Raw genomic sequence first — 13,693 nt, forward strand, 5'->3', positions numbered from 1 at the left:
TGCACTATACCGTTTTTTCTGTTCCTCACCCGTTTAGTTGTGGAATAACTATTTCCACTTGGCGGTGGCGTTCATCACCCAGGAGTCCCTGCAGCTGCAACATTTCTCGCCCACCAAAAGAAACAAGATCCTTGCCAAGTGAGAATGAAACACGTCTATATCGGGATTTATACAAATTTCCTCCTTCAATTAGCGCACATGTTAATGCAGATTAGCGCCTGTTTTTTTTTTCTTTTTTTTTTCTTGAACCTTTGAAAATGAGATGACCGGCTCTCGATTTCAGATACGGAGATATGAGACGACTTATCGGCTTTGCCATACGGGACATTTGGTTCAAACTGGGTAAGAAAGAATGACACCTTAGTCAGTTGCAAATACTGTATACTGTGATATGACATTGTTATTGTCATGATTACCGATGTGAATCACCTGTGCGCGCTCATTTGGCGCCAACCGCTGCGGGTTCTGATTGGCTCCCTGTCCCTATTTAAAACCATTCCTGTCAATCCCCTGTTGTCAGTCCGTTTGCGAACCTCTGTTTATACAAGGCAAGCCTTTTTCGACCCTGACTCCCACCAGTCCCGTTTTTGCCCCTGTTTGTCTCCGGCTACGACCTGTTTTGATCCCGACCACGCCTGCTCTCCCGTCCCGGCTTACGACCCATTTTTGATACTGACTACGTCTACTCTCCCGTCCTGGCTTACGACTCGTTTCCGACCCCGACCACGCTTTTGCTCTCCCTGTCCTGGCTACCGACCTGTTTTTCCGTCCCTGACACCGCCATCGCTCGCTACGGAAGATCCTCTTCCGTATTCGGATCCAAATCCGAGTGCAAGAGCGACTTGCTTCCCGCGTCCAGGGAGCATCGGATCGCAGGCGCTGCCCTTCCTCTTTCTTTCAATAAAATTGTGAGAAAACGTTACGCAATTGGGTCTACCCTGTGTGCTGGTCGTTATGAGCAATAAAATACAACATAGTGGATGATTATCATAAGACAGCAACATAGAATTTGCTAACTTAATGATAATTATTCTTTTTTTTTGTTATATTACTATACTTTAAAAGCATTACTTTAAAACTGGTTTTGTACTTCATATTCATAATATTTTTGGGGAATATTTTGTCGATGTTTTTTTCAAATTCTTTATTTTAGATTTTTATTTCTATATTTGTATTCAAAATCACATTTTGTGTTTATTACTCATATATTTTTACAATATTATTGATTGTATTTGTTTATAATAATCTAGTATTTTTAGGTATTATTCAAATGAAATTTATGAGGTTCTTTCATATTTTATAATTTTAAAAAAATCATTAACATTTTTCATTATTATTTTCAACCCGTCGGCAGAAATGCTTTCTTGTTTAAAGTATCATTTTAACTTTTTCTGTACTTTAAAGTTGTTGTAAAACGTTGCTAATTATATAGTTCTTGTTCATAGTTTTTAGGATTATTTCTTATTTATTCATATTACTGTTTAAAAAAATATATATATAGTTTTTATTGTTCTCTTAATTGTTGTTGTAAAATCGCTTGTACTTATTATTCATTTAATTTATTATTGATTTTCATGTTATTATTTCTTAATAATTCATTTATCCATTTACATTTTTAAAAATTAACACACACAAAAACGTACGTAAGCACAAAACTTACGTAAACGCACACAGAAAATGTTCGCAAACACACAAAAATGTATATAAACACACACAAAAACGTACATAAAAACAAAATAGTACGTAAACATGCACAAAAATATATGTGATAACACACAAAAACAAATTTTTACACGCCCAAAAGGTAGGTAACCCACCGCTTTTAAAGAACAATAATGGTAACGTTGTTATTTTTAACTTCATTATTCCCAACACTGTCTATAGGTCATAATTTCCACCTATCCCACTTTTCATTGACTCTGTGCTGTATTGGCTTGGTGCAGGCAGCCACAAGATGTGTTTCATCCCGGGCATGGTTGGCCCCATCCTGGAGATGACTTTGATCCCAGAAGAGGAGCTGAGACGGGCCACCATTCCCATTTTCTTCGACATGATGGCTTGCGAACACCGACACTCGGGGAATTTCAACAAGGTTGCTTTCGCGCAAACGCCTTTAAATCAATCGAACGCGCGTAAAACGAGCGGCGTAGAATCGCAACGCACTGTACCATCGATTCTAACCGACACCGGCCGTAAACGAGAAACGGACACCTTTATTCTACTTGCATAATTAATTCCGCTTTCGTTCCGCTTTTCTGCCCTTGGGGAACGTGCAGTTTGAAAATGAGATCATTCTCAAGTTGGACCACGAAGTGGAAGGCGGGGGCGGAGACGAGCGATACGTGCAACTGCTGGAGACGATGTAAGATGCGAAATAACCTCTTTAAATGAGATACAGTGCCGTGAAAAAGTGCTTGCTACCTTCTTGATTTCCGTCAGGTTTTTTTCTGCATATTTATCACTCACGAAGGTTTTAGATGATTAAACCAATTTTGATATCAGTCAGAGACAACCCAACGAAATTTGCCTTTAGCAGGTATAACAGAAATCAAACACATACGATAATTGTTACTGTGTCTTTCACAACAATGTGGACTCATTTGCTCCCACTCTTCTTTGCAAAATTGCTTCAAACCTGCCATATTGAAGAGTTTTGGAAGGTTAGATCGGGGGAAAAAAAGCAGAATTCAGCAAGAGTGATAGTTCTTGAAAATGAAAACTCCCTCGCGGTCTTTGAATTGCTGCTTGAAATCTGGAAGTCCACCACTGTTGGTTCAACGCTGATGAAGAACTGAAAGCAACCTGGCCTGGCTTCTCAACAAGCAGCTTAATGAAGGTCTAAGGACCTGTCATGAAAGAGCTTTGGAGAGGATGTCGTTGGGCGTCGCCCCAAAACATAAACAGAGCCGAGATATGACAAAAAGGGAACGTTGTTTATTTCATCCATACATCCGGACATCTGTTTAGCTGCTCCAGAACCTTCATTTTGTGTTTTCAAGCCCATCACAGGTGGACTTGTTGGTGTTTTTCGGAACGTTGTCCTGCTGCATGGTCTAAGAGCGCTTGAGTTAGAGGGCAAAGACTGGAAATTCTACTTAAAATCACATTGCAAACACCAGAATTCATTAATCCGTCCACCACTGCAAGTTGTCCTGGTCCTGAGGGGGCAAAGCAGCCCCAGACTATCACACTGCCATGCTTTAGTCTTGGCATCATGTTCTGTATGTCAAATGCTGTGCCATTTTTTACAAAAAATGTAACGGGCTGCACATCTTCCAAAAAGTTCTATTTTTGACTCGTCAGTCCACATAGAGCTGTTCCAGAAATATTGAGGATAATCAAGATGCTTTTGGTAAATATTGGATGACTTTGTGTTGATTTGAGTCAGCAGTGGGTATTGCCTGAGAACTCTACCATGGATGCCATTTTTGGCTAGTGTCTTTCTAATTGTGGAGTTATAAATAATGACCTTTCCTGAGGCCAGCAAGTCCTGCGGTTCCTTGGATGGTTTACGACAGGGGTCGGGAACCTTTTTTGCTGAAAGAGCCGAAAAAACCCCAAATTTTAAAATCTAATCCTAGGAGAGCCATATGTATATTTTAATACCAAAAACAGCTAAATGGAAGAGGAAAATCAACGAGTTTATAGTATAATAAGACAGAATTTGTTTTGAACAACATTGTAAGTTAATAACAAAAACTAACAATTATTTATAATTATAACAATCAACTGGTCTGCAGGCTGAGGTTTTATTCATATCCGTCCATGTTTACTTGCCCGCTCTGCTTGTTCACCGCTGTCTGAAACCCTCAGGTCAGCAATTTCTTATCTAAATCGAAGACCAACAATATATATATTATAATAAGACTCTGTTATAACATGTTGTTCAAAATAAAATTAAAGGTATTTATTAATAAGAAAAGTACTTCTGACTTACTATTAATGCGACTTTTGGTGTTGCATGGTTTTGCTGATGGCTTTGTAGTCCGGTTGATAGGTGGTGAGGTTCAGCTTCATGCAGGCGTTTAGGCTTCCATCTTTTAAACGTGATCGCAGGTTGGTTTTGATGTGTTTTAGGTGTGAGAACGACTGTTCGCATGCATACGTAGATCCAAACATGGTCAATACAGCAAGTGCCCCCTGATGTAGAATACAGTGGAAGCTGAGGATGGGTCTGTTCTCCTGCTCACGAAGCAGCGCTACAAATCCTCTGTTTTTCCCCACCATGCACGGAGCACCACCGGTACACACAGAAATAAGTTTATCCATTGGTAGATTCTTTTCATTTGCAAACTCCATGAAAGACTTGAATAAATTCTCTCCTCTCGTTGTCCCTTTTAGTGGCAAAACGGCAAGACTTTCCTCACGCAGCGAGTCACCGTCAACATAGCGTGCAATAATACTGAACTGGGATAAATGACTGACATCTGTTGATTCATCCAAAGCGAGGGAAAACAATACCGCTGCATTTATGTCATTCACTTGTTTTTATCTCCACTTGATTCGACATCACAGCACAGTTCTTGCTGAAAGAGGCATATCTTTTATCCGTTTTATTATTTTATCTTTATCCTTAACGTCGTCAAAAAGCTCGTTGGCCACATAAAGCATGAATGATTTGGCATAATCGCCATCTGTAAACCGCTTCCCGCTCCTCACAATTGCTAAAGAACCAGCAAAGCTAGTAGAGTTAAAATCACCTTGTTTGGCCCATACACGGAGCTGCTGCTGACTAGCCTGGACTGTGGAAAGTAGTTCTTGACAGGCCTTCTTTCTGTTGTCTCCCACTGGATATTTCGCTGAGAATGTGGCATGGCGTGTGTCGAAGTGTCTCTTTATATTTGACCGTTTCATCGAGGAAATTTTATCATTGCATATAAGACACACTGCACAACCTGCTCTCTCAATAAAGGCAAATTGCTCTGTCCATTCCTGCTGAAACGTACGGTAATCTTTTTTCCTTTTCGTCATCTTCTTGATTAGAAGGGTTTACTCTGCATAAAAAAGCTAACCAAAAACGAGGAAATATTACTTCTTTGCTTCAAAGTGACTTGTGCAGATTGTTGTAAATTATCCATTAAAATTAGACTTTCCGGGTAGCGGACCCTCCCGCTCACCGGAGAACAGATTGGCTCTTAGCTGCGTGCCTGAACGAAAAGTTGCAGGTGAGAATATATATAAATTAAAATGTGTGTATTTATTTATTTTTTTGGACATGGTTTTTTCTGACTTTATTATTATTATTATTATTTATTTTGCTAAAGTAACATTATTAGTAAAATTATTGATTGATTTGTTTCGTTCAGAAATGTTCAGAGAGCCAGATGCCGTCATCAAAAGAGCCATATATGGCTCCCGAGCCATAGGTTCCCGACCTCTGGTTTACGAGGTTCTTTTGTAACCTCCTGGATGAGGCGTCGTCATATTCTTGGAGTAATTTTAGTAGGTCTACCACTTTTGGGAAGGGTTGCCACTGTTCCCAGTGTTCTCCATTTATGGATAATGGCTCTGACAGTGGTTTGCCAAAGTGATTACATATTCAAATAGGGCCAGATAGGTTTTGATTTATCTGTACCTTAATAAATAGAATGAACGTTTAAAAAAAGAGTAATAAGTATGCAAAAAAACTGAGCAATCAGGAAGGGGGGAAATACTTTTCACGGCACTGTGTGGAGTATTATGATGAATCGTAATACCTCTTTTTCCGCCAGTTTGCTGGAATGTTCTGAGGAGAAGCCTGAACTGAGGCCTGAAGTGCAGCACTTTGTGGCTTTGGTGAAAGGCTTGCTGGTGCGTTTGCTGGACTACCGAACGGTGATGAGGGACGAGAGTCGAAACAATCGCATGAGTTGCACCGTCAACCTTCTCGTAAGTTCCTTTCTTATAACGAAAAGCTGATGGGCATCGAGGAGGTCAAACACTTGACAGTGTTTTTAAGTTGTTTTTTTTCTTCATTTTTTTGTTTCTCATTATTCATTTCTTGTATTTTACTAACATTTTAATTGTGTATAGGATATTTTTCTTCTATTTTATTTATTTTTCTTTTTTTATTTATTTCATCACAATTTTTGATTTTTAATTTATAACTACAAACAACAAATAAAAATTCTAAAAAATCCCAAAAAATATAATGTTTTCTTTTGATATCTTGTATTCTTTAATTTAATTTTATTTTTAGCTTTCTTTTATGTTTTACGTATTTTAAAGTAAAAGAAAAATATCATAAAAATAAATGAGAAATAAAACGAAATGGGGAAAAACTAAAAATCTTGTTATAATAATATATTCTTCAAATTGTTTTTATTTTATTTTTCATTGTTGATTAATTTTCCATTCGAATCTATTTTTAACGAAAAAATAAAATCACATCCTTAAACAAAACATAAAAAAAGCACTCTTGATTATTAGTAAGGGCTATTTTTTATTCTGAATTTTTATTTTCATGTGCTATTATTTTTTAGTTCAAAACAAATAACCCATAAAAATGATAAAACATAATGTAAAATAAACACTCTCTTAATCATTGAAATAATGTTTTTTTTCTTTTTATTGAATGAAAAACAATGGTCAACATAAAGTGATAATTTCTTCTGTATAAAACAGTACAGTATATTTTCAAAATAAAATATTTCATTCTTCATTTTAGATGGACGCAGAATGAACAACAATATTTAAATATTTAATACGAGTCATGGAAAAATACGTCATTATTATTAAAGGTAGTCACCTTAAATACAAAATATTTTACTTGCTGACGCCATCTTCTGGCTGAAATTATTATTGCAGCCTCTGTCAAGCTGCTTCTGTGGCGTGGGCACGCATGTGTCTCTCTTAGACGAGTTTGAACAAACTCTTTTTATCGTCTTCTTTTTGGGGTTTTGGTTGCCATTTGGATCGTATTTGAAGCAGTCCCTTTCTTACTTTCACCATTTTCATCCTGTGAATAGAATAAACCCTTAAGTGCGTTAAATCACCCCAAAAACCATAATCAAAACCCAAATTGTCTTTTTCATTTGCAGAACTTCTACAAGGACAGCAATCGGGAAGGAATGTACATCAGGTATGTCGCTTTTTCAGAATCTCACTGGGCAGCACACAATAATATATCGTAGCACCTAGAATCACATTTTTCACCTCCTGAGGGTCTGAGGACCCCAGTTTGGGAACAATTCCTTTATACACTTGCAATATATAACCGTGCTTCGATTATTCAGTTGATGAGTAACACTGATTAAAATCGCAAAACGTTGTTTGCAACGGGAATCGAACCCAGATTGTGGGTTGTGTGTGCAATATATACTCCCACCAAAATAGCAGAGAAAACAACAAGAAGAGTATTACATTTTTTCACGTATTTTTAGGAGAATCAAGTCAATTCATGTTTATTTGTGACACCCTTAATCACAAAGAGTCTTAAAGGGCTACACAGACCACAGACTAATATTACACCATCCCCTGATCTAAAACCTACATGAGGGAAAGGAAAAACTCAAAAAACTCAACATAAAGAAAATGAAGAATCCCTGAGAAGAGAGCAGAAATTTTGAAATAACGGGGGGAAGGGGGGGATATTAGCTATAACAATAAAAATAATATAAATAATAACAAAATCATCCCAATAAAAATAATGAATAATATGATAATGGGATAGTCATAAAAATAATGAAAATAAAGAAAATTAAACAGTGCAAAGGATCACAATAATATTACAATATTGAAAATATTGATAATAAAAATGAAAATAATAATGAAGACAATTTTAAAACTGATAACATATGCTAATGAGATATAAGTATTATAAATATACATAAATATAGTACTTAAAATTATCAAGATAAGAATAAATCATAACAATACAAATACAAATTATCATTATGATAAAAATATTAAATGTATTGTATTTAAGATAATAGATTATTCATTTAAATAGTATAATGAATAAAACAATGAAAATAATGAAACCAAGAACAAACACAACAATAATAATGATAATAATAATAAATGATGATGATGAAAATAACAATCTTGTATACAGTAAAAATAACACATACGGAAATAATGATAACGATAATAATAATGAAAATGATACTAACAGTCCCAAAAACTGATAAACAAATACTGCTAATGGAAATATTTAGTCAATAAAAACATTATTCACGTCATTAAAACATATTATACTTATTTGGTATTAATAAAGATAAAGAGGTTTCAGAAAATGTAAAAAAAATAATAAGAAAAAACTTTTTAGAAATGTATTTGCCCCTTTCAAAAGAAAACTATTCCAACGTTATATTCAGGGTTGGGTAGGGTTACTTTAACTGGATTACTTTCGATTACTTTTGGATTTCTCCGATACCAAATATGCTAATAAAAGACAAAAGAAACTAAATATGAATAAAATGATGAGTCACAACACGTGGTAAGCTTTCTCTCCTGGCTTTGATCTCTTTGATCTGCGGCAAAACTAACATAAAATGCGACAGAAACAAAATGAAAATAAATCCAAACAGCTTGCCAACATCATTTTTGCCGTTCCATATATTCTGTTACTCCCCAAGCCTGCACAAGATGTAGTCATTTTAGTCATATCTAGTTTATTTTGTCTTTTATCAACATATTTGGTATTGGAGAAATCCATAAGTAATTGAAAGTAAAGTAACCCTACCCAACCCTGACTATATCCACAAAAATTTGTTTTAAAACTCCAGTGCCATCAAGCAGGTAAACATCTGACAGCTTTTGCTGTGGGCACGGTCCTTAAGTATTGTTGTTTGTTGGTTCCTTTGGATTTATTAGAGTCAGGTGCAGGTGATGAGAAGCAGGCGTAGTGTCCTCCTGTTTGTCTGTATGTACTATATCCAGGGTTGCGTAGGGTTACTTTAACTGGATTACTTTCAATTACTTTTGGATTTCTCCGATACCAAATATGCTAATAAAAGACAAAAGAAACTTAATATGAATAAAATGATGACTCACAACACGTGGTAAGCTTTCTCTCCTGGCTTTGATCTCTTTGATCTCTGGCAAAACTAACATAAAATGCGACAGAAACAAAATGAAAATAAATCCAAACAGCTTGCCGACATCATTTTTGCCGTTCCATGTATTCCGTTACTCCCCAAGCCTGCACAAAATTTAATCATTTTATTCATATTTAGTTTTTTTTGTCTTTTATTAGCATATTTGGTATTGGAGTAATCCAAAAGTAATTGAAAGCAATCAAGTTAAAGTAACCCTACCCAACCCTGGTTATATTACACAACGAAATTTTCTTCCCAAAGCGGACGGTGTCATTGAACCACAGACGTGCAATGAATAAATCCATCATCCAGTCCAACAGTGTCATCTAGTGGAATGACTCGTTCCTCTCCCTTTGCTCTTTCCTCCCCCTCAGATATCTTTACAAGCTTCGAGACCTTCACCTGGAGGCGGACAACTACACGGAGGCGGCCTACACGCTGCTGCTGCACTCGCGGCTCCTCAAGGTAGACTACCCCCCCTCCTATTTACACGCCCCCGGGCCATATATAAACACCCGGCCTCCCCGTGGAGGTTAGTTTATGGCTACCATGATGGATGCGGTGCAACTGTGTGACCCCTGGAGCATGCACGTACCCGTTATGGTTCACATGTTTGATTTAAAGCTCCGGTGCGTGTTATATAGCGATCCCTGGTGGTTTAAAACAATATTTCATCCATTGAAAGGCGAATAAATCAAATGATAAGCAAAAAAAATCTCTCTCATAAACATGGTTTTAGGTTCAGAATTGTGAAGAAATGTGTAATTATATGACATCTCTTGAAGGAACTACTAAGGAAGCTCGAATGAAATTCTGCATGCCTAAGCTAACTTGTCTCTTGTCTCAAACAGCTGAGCTCCAAATGTGATGGTCACTAAGTCCCATCATTTTTTGACTCTTTTTTTCACTGTTTCCCTCTCTAGCCGCAAAAGTTAGCCACTTACCGGCAGGCTGTGGCTCGCTGCTATTGTTATTGTCAGCTGCTCATGCTTCATCCTTCAATGTCACTTGCTTTGCAGAGCTGGTCATGCAATTAGTGGTGGAGATATCTTGTCATATCCACTGTTTCTTTCTCTAGCCACTCATGTCAGCCACTTGGCTGTAGGCAATGGCTTGCCGGTAGCTTCATTTTAGCTCCTTGGCTACAGGCTATGTCTTACGTTTATTGTTATTGTTAGTGACTTTTGTTTCGTCCTTTAGTGTCAATCACCTTGCAAGCGATGCAAGCATCTTCCACTTTTTCCACAGTTTCTTTCTTGAGCCACTCATGTTAGCTACTTGGCTTGCTGGTATCTGCCATTGTTACTCTTAATCGCTCTTATTTTTGTCCTTCAGTGTCAAGTGAACATCACAGAGTCCCGTGATTCAGGCATCTGGCGCATTTTATTACAATGTTTCCTTCTCTAGCCACTCCGGTTAGCTACTTGGCAGGATGTTATGTCTCACTTTTATTGTTATTGTTAGCTACTTCTGTTTCGTCCTTTAGTGTTCTCACCTTCTACCGCTGGTCATGCAAGCGATCAAGCATCTTCAACTTTTTTCCACTGTTTCTGTCTTGAGCCACTCATGTTAGCTACTTGGCTTTCTGATATCTGCCATTGTTACGCTTAACCGCTCCTCTTTTGTCCTTCAGTGTCAAGCGAACATCACTTAGTCCCGTGATTCGGGCATCTGGTGCATTTTATTACACTGTTTCCTTCTCTAGCCACTCCTGTTAGCTGCTTGGCTGCAGGCTATTTCTCACTTTTATTGTTATCGGTAGCTACTTCTGTTTTGTCCTTCAGTGTCTCTCACCTTCTACAGCTGGTCATGCAAGCGATCAAGCATCTTCCACTTTTTTCCACTGTTTCTTTTTTGAGCCACACATGTTATCTACTTGGCTTGCTGCTAGATGGCATTGTTACTCTCAACAGGGTAATTCACCCTCCACTGCTGCTAATGTTAGAGAATTTCACCACTTCCCGTGATTCAGGCATCTCTGGCTTCTTCCACAATTTCCTTCTCTGGCCGCCCAGGTAGGCTTGGCTGCCGGCTATGGGTCACTGCTAGCCAGTATTGTTAGTGTTAGCTGCTCTGTGTAAATAGAACTTGCTCTTGCATTTGCAGACTGGGCTTTCTTGTAGCTTTGACCAACTCCAACTATTGACTCTTTTCAGTTGCTCCAGTTGTATTCAGCTCGCTTTTTTATTTTATTACTCGTGATTTTCAAAAGTAACTCAATTTCAAAGTTACTTTATAAGTGACACCCAGCACTACATAAAAGAAAACCAAATATGTAAATGTGTTAATTTAGCATTCTAAGTTTCAATACCTTGAAAAAGTAATCAGATTACTATCAGAATTTAAAGTAACTTAATTTAAGAGTTAGCTAATTAATGTATTGGACAGGCTTTGTAACTCATAAAATAAATTATGTAAAAATATCATTTTTAGTGTTCAGATCGACAATACCTTTAAAAAGTAATCAGATTACTGTATTTGTATTTACATTGCAGTGGTCGGACGACCTGTGCAGCCATTTTGAATTTGGCGGCTCCCAAAGCCAACGGCAGCTGAAAGAGACTCTCTCCGACACCATCATCGACTACTTCGACATGGGAAAGGTAATTAAAAATACAATTCATGAATCAAAACAATAAATTACATTTTATTCTCTCAAATCAAAGTGTTCTGTAATAATAATAATATTAGAAGATAGATACAGAACTTGTGAGGAATTTTCCAGGCATTTCCTCTTAAACTTTCATTTGCTGTCTTGGCTGATTAAGTCTTTTTATTGGTCAACTAGATTTCCATCAAATGAGGAACCTGGAGGTTCTGTTTGTCTATCTTCTAATCTGTTCCACCTTCTGTGTTTAGATGTGGGAGGAGGCCATCACTCTGTGCAAGGAACTTGCCGATCAGTACGAGAACGAGATCTTTGACTACGAGCTACTTGGCAGGAGACTGGTAGAAAGAAAAAGACAATGCGATCTGCCCTTAGAAGCTATGAGGAGGACGTTAATATTTGTAATCTCTCTGCAGGAGAAACAGGCAAAGTTCTACGAGAACGTGATGAAGATCTTGAGACCCAAACCAGACTACTTTGCGGTGGGCTACTACGGACAAGGCTACCCTCCGTTTCTCAGGGTATGTTTAGGAAATCTACAAAGGGCTTTCATGAAAACGTGACACTAGGAACTTAATTAGACGAGCACAACATACAAATCTAGATAAACGTTGGACTAAGCTAATGTAATAACTCACTTTGCACCAATTTATACCAATTGATCAGCAAAAGTGTGATACAAGACAAGGTTGGCTTGAAGAATGGTTTCTTCGTCATGGGGTGAGAAGGTTGGTGGAACGTTAGATCGGGGGGAAAAAGCAGAATTCAGCAAGTGTGATAGTTTTTGGAAATGAAAACTCTCTCAGTCTTTGGATTGCAGCTTGAAATCTGGAAGTCCACCAATGTTGGTTCAACGTTGACTAAGAACTGAAAGAAACCTGGCTTGGCTTCTCAACAAGCAGCTTACGAGAAGGTCTAAGGACCTGTCAGGAAACAGTTTTGGAGAGGACGTCGTTGGGCGTCGCCCCAAAACATAAACAGAGCCGAGATATGACAAAAGGGAACGTTGTCTATTTCATCCATACATTCAACCACGTTTGAGCCACGTTCCTCAGACGCTGGGTTTTTATACTGTGTTCAACAACATCGGTGAGCGGTGACGTGGTGTTTTTCTCGAACTTGACAGTGTTTTTCCCGCCCCGACTTGGCTCAGTCAACACCTCGGTATTTCCTGTGTCAACATTGTTTCATAACATCCAGATGTTTTCCATCAAGCTGATTTGCAGTTAATCCACAACAAGAGATGGTGGCATATAGAGATGTGTGAGAAGTATGCACTGTTTGGAAAAACATTCACATTTTTCATTTTTATTTGATTTTTTTTTACATTTTGATTGGAAAAATAACGCTAAAAAGTGAGGAGCTTTTTTTTTTAGCCAGTTAGACTTCCAACAAAGTATGAGTGGATTAAATACATGTATGTTGTTATTAAACTTATTTTGTTTTTACAATATAGAAAAATGCTCGGCTTCTGACAAATTACGAGTGGATTACATTTTTTCGTGTTTGATTTTTTTATTATTTTGTTTTTTTCCTAGATTTTTCAACATATTTCTGTTAATTATATGAATTATTTTTTTACATATTCTTATTAATTGTTTTGATTCATTTTTATTGTATTTATATTTTTTAATATGTTTTATTTTTCATTTTGGATTATTTCTTTTTTGTTTAATTTTGTTGAAATCAAAGAGTTATTTTAACATTTGGTAAGATTGGCTTCCAACAAAGTACGAGTGGATTAAATAAATTTATTTTTTGTTAAGATAAATAATCATCCACAATCTTGTATTTTAAGTGCTTATAACAGGGGTCTTCAACATGGTGCCCATTGGCACCAGGAACACCCCCTCAGGACAGTTGAGGTGCTGCGGGCACCACGTTGAAGACCCCTGTTATAAGCAATAAAACAGAAGATTGTGGATGAATATTTATCATAATTCAGTACAGCAACATTTATTTTGCTTATTAAACGATCATTATTCGTTTGTTTAGTTATTTTATTATACTTTGAAATTATTAGTTATTTAATTTAGTATTCTTATTTTTATGGATCCTTTTTTGA

General features: G+C 37.1%; 1 protein-coding gene across 1 annotated transcript in view; it reads left to right on the forward strand.

Moving 5' to 3' along the window:
- dock2 (dedicator of cytokinesis 2) overlaps positions 1–13,693 on the forward strand; it is a 167,325-nt gene that overhangs the window by 137,681 nt on the left and 15,951 nt on the right. Inside the window, exons 30-39 of the mRNA XM_088343674.1 lie at positions 38–138; positions 284–342; positions 1,944–2,092; positions 2,277–2,362; positions 5,712–5,868; positions 7,020–7,060; positions 9,395–9,485; positions 11,516–11,623; positions 11,880–11,969; positions 12,045–12,149. Of these exons, the coding sequence (XP_088199800.1) occupies positions 38–138; positions 284–342; positions 1,944–2,092; positions 2,277–2,362; positions 5,712–5,868; positions 7,020–7,060; positions 9,395–9,485; positions 11,516–11,623; positions 11,880–11,969; positions 12,045–12,149 (987 nt within the window). The remainder of the gene's footprint in view (positions 1–37; positions 139–283; positions 343–1,943; positions 2,093–2,276; positions 2,363–5,711; positions 5,869–7,019; positions 7,061–9,394; positions 9,486–11,515; positions 11,624–11,879; positions 11,970–12,044; positions 12,150–13,693) is intronic.

The sequence above is a fragment of the Urocampus carinirostris genome, chromosome 9 (assembly GCF_059441175.1).
Source record: "Urocampus carinirostris isolate Australia breed hairy pipefish chromosome 9, RoL_Ucar_1.0, whole genome shotgun sequence".
NCBI classification, from domain to species: Eukaryota; Metazoa; Chordata; class Actinopteri; order Syngnathiformes; family Syngnathidae; genus Urocampus; species Urocampus carinirostris.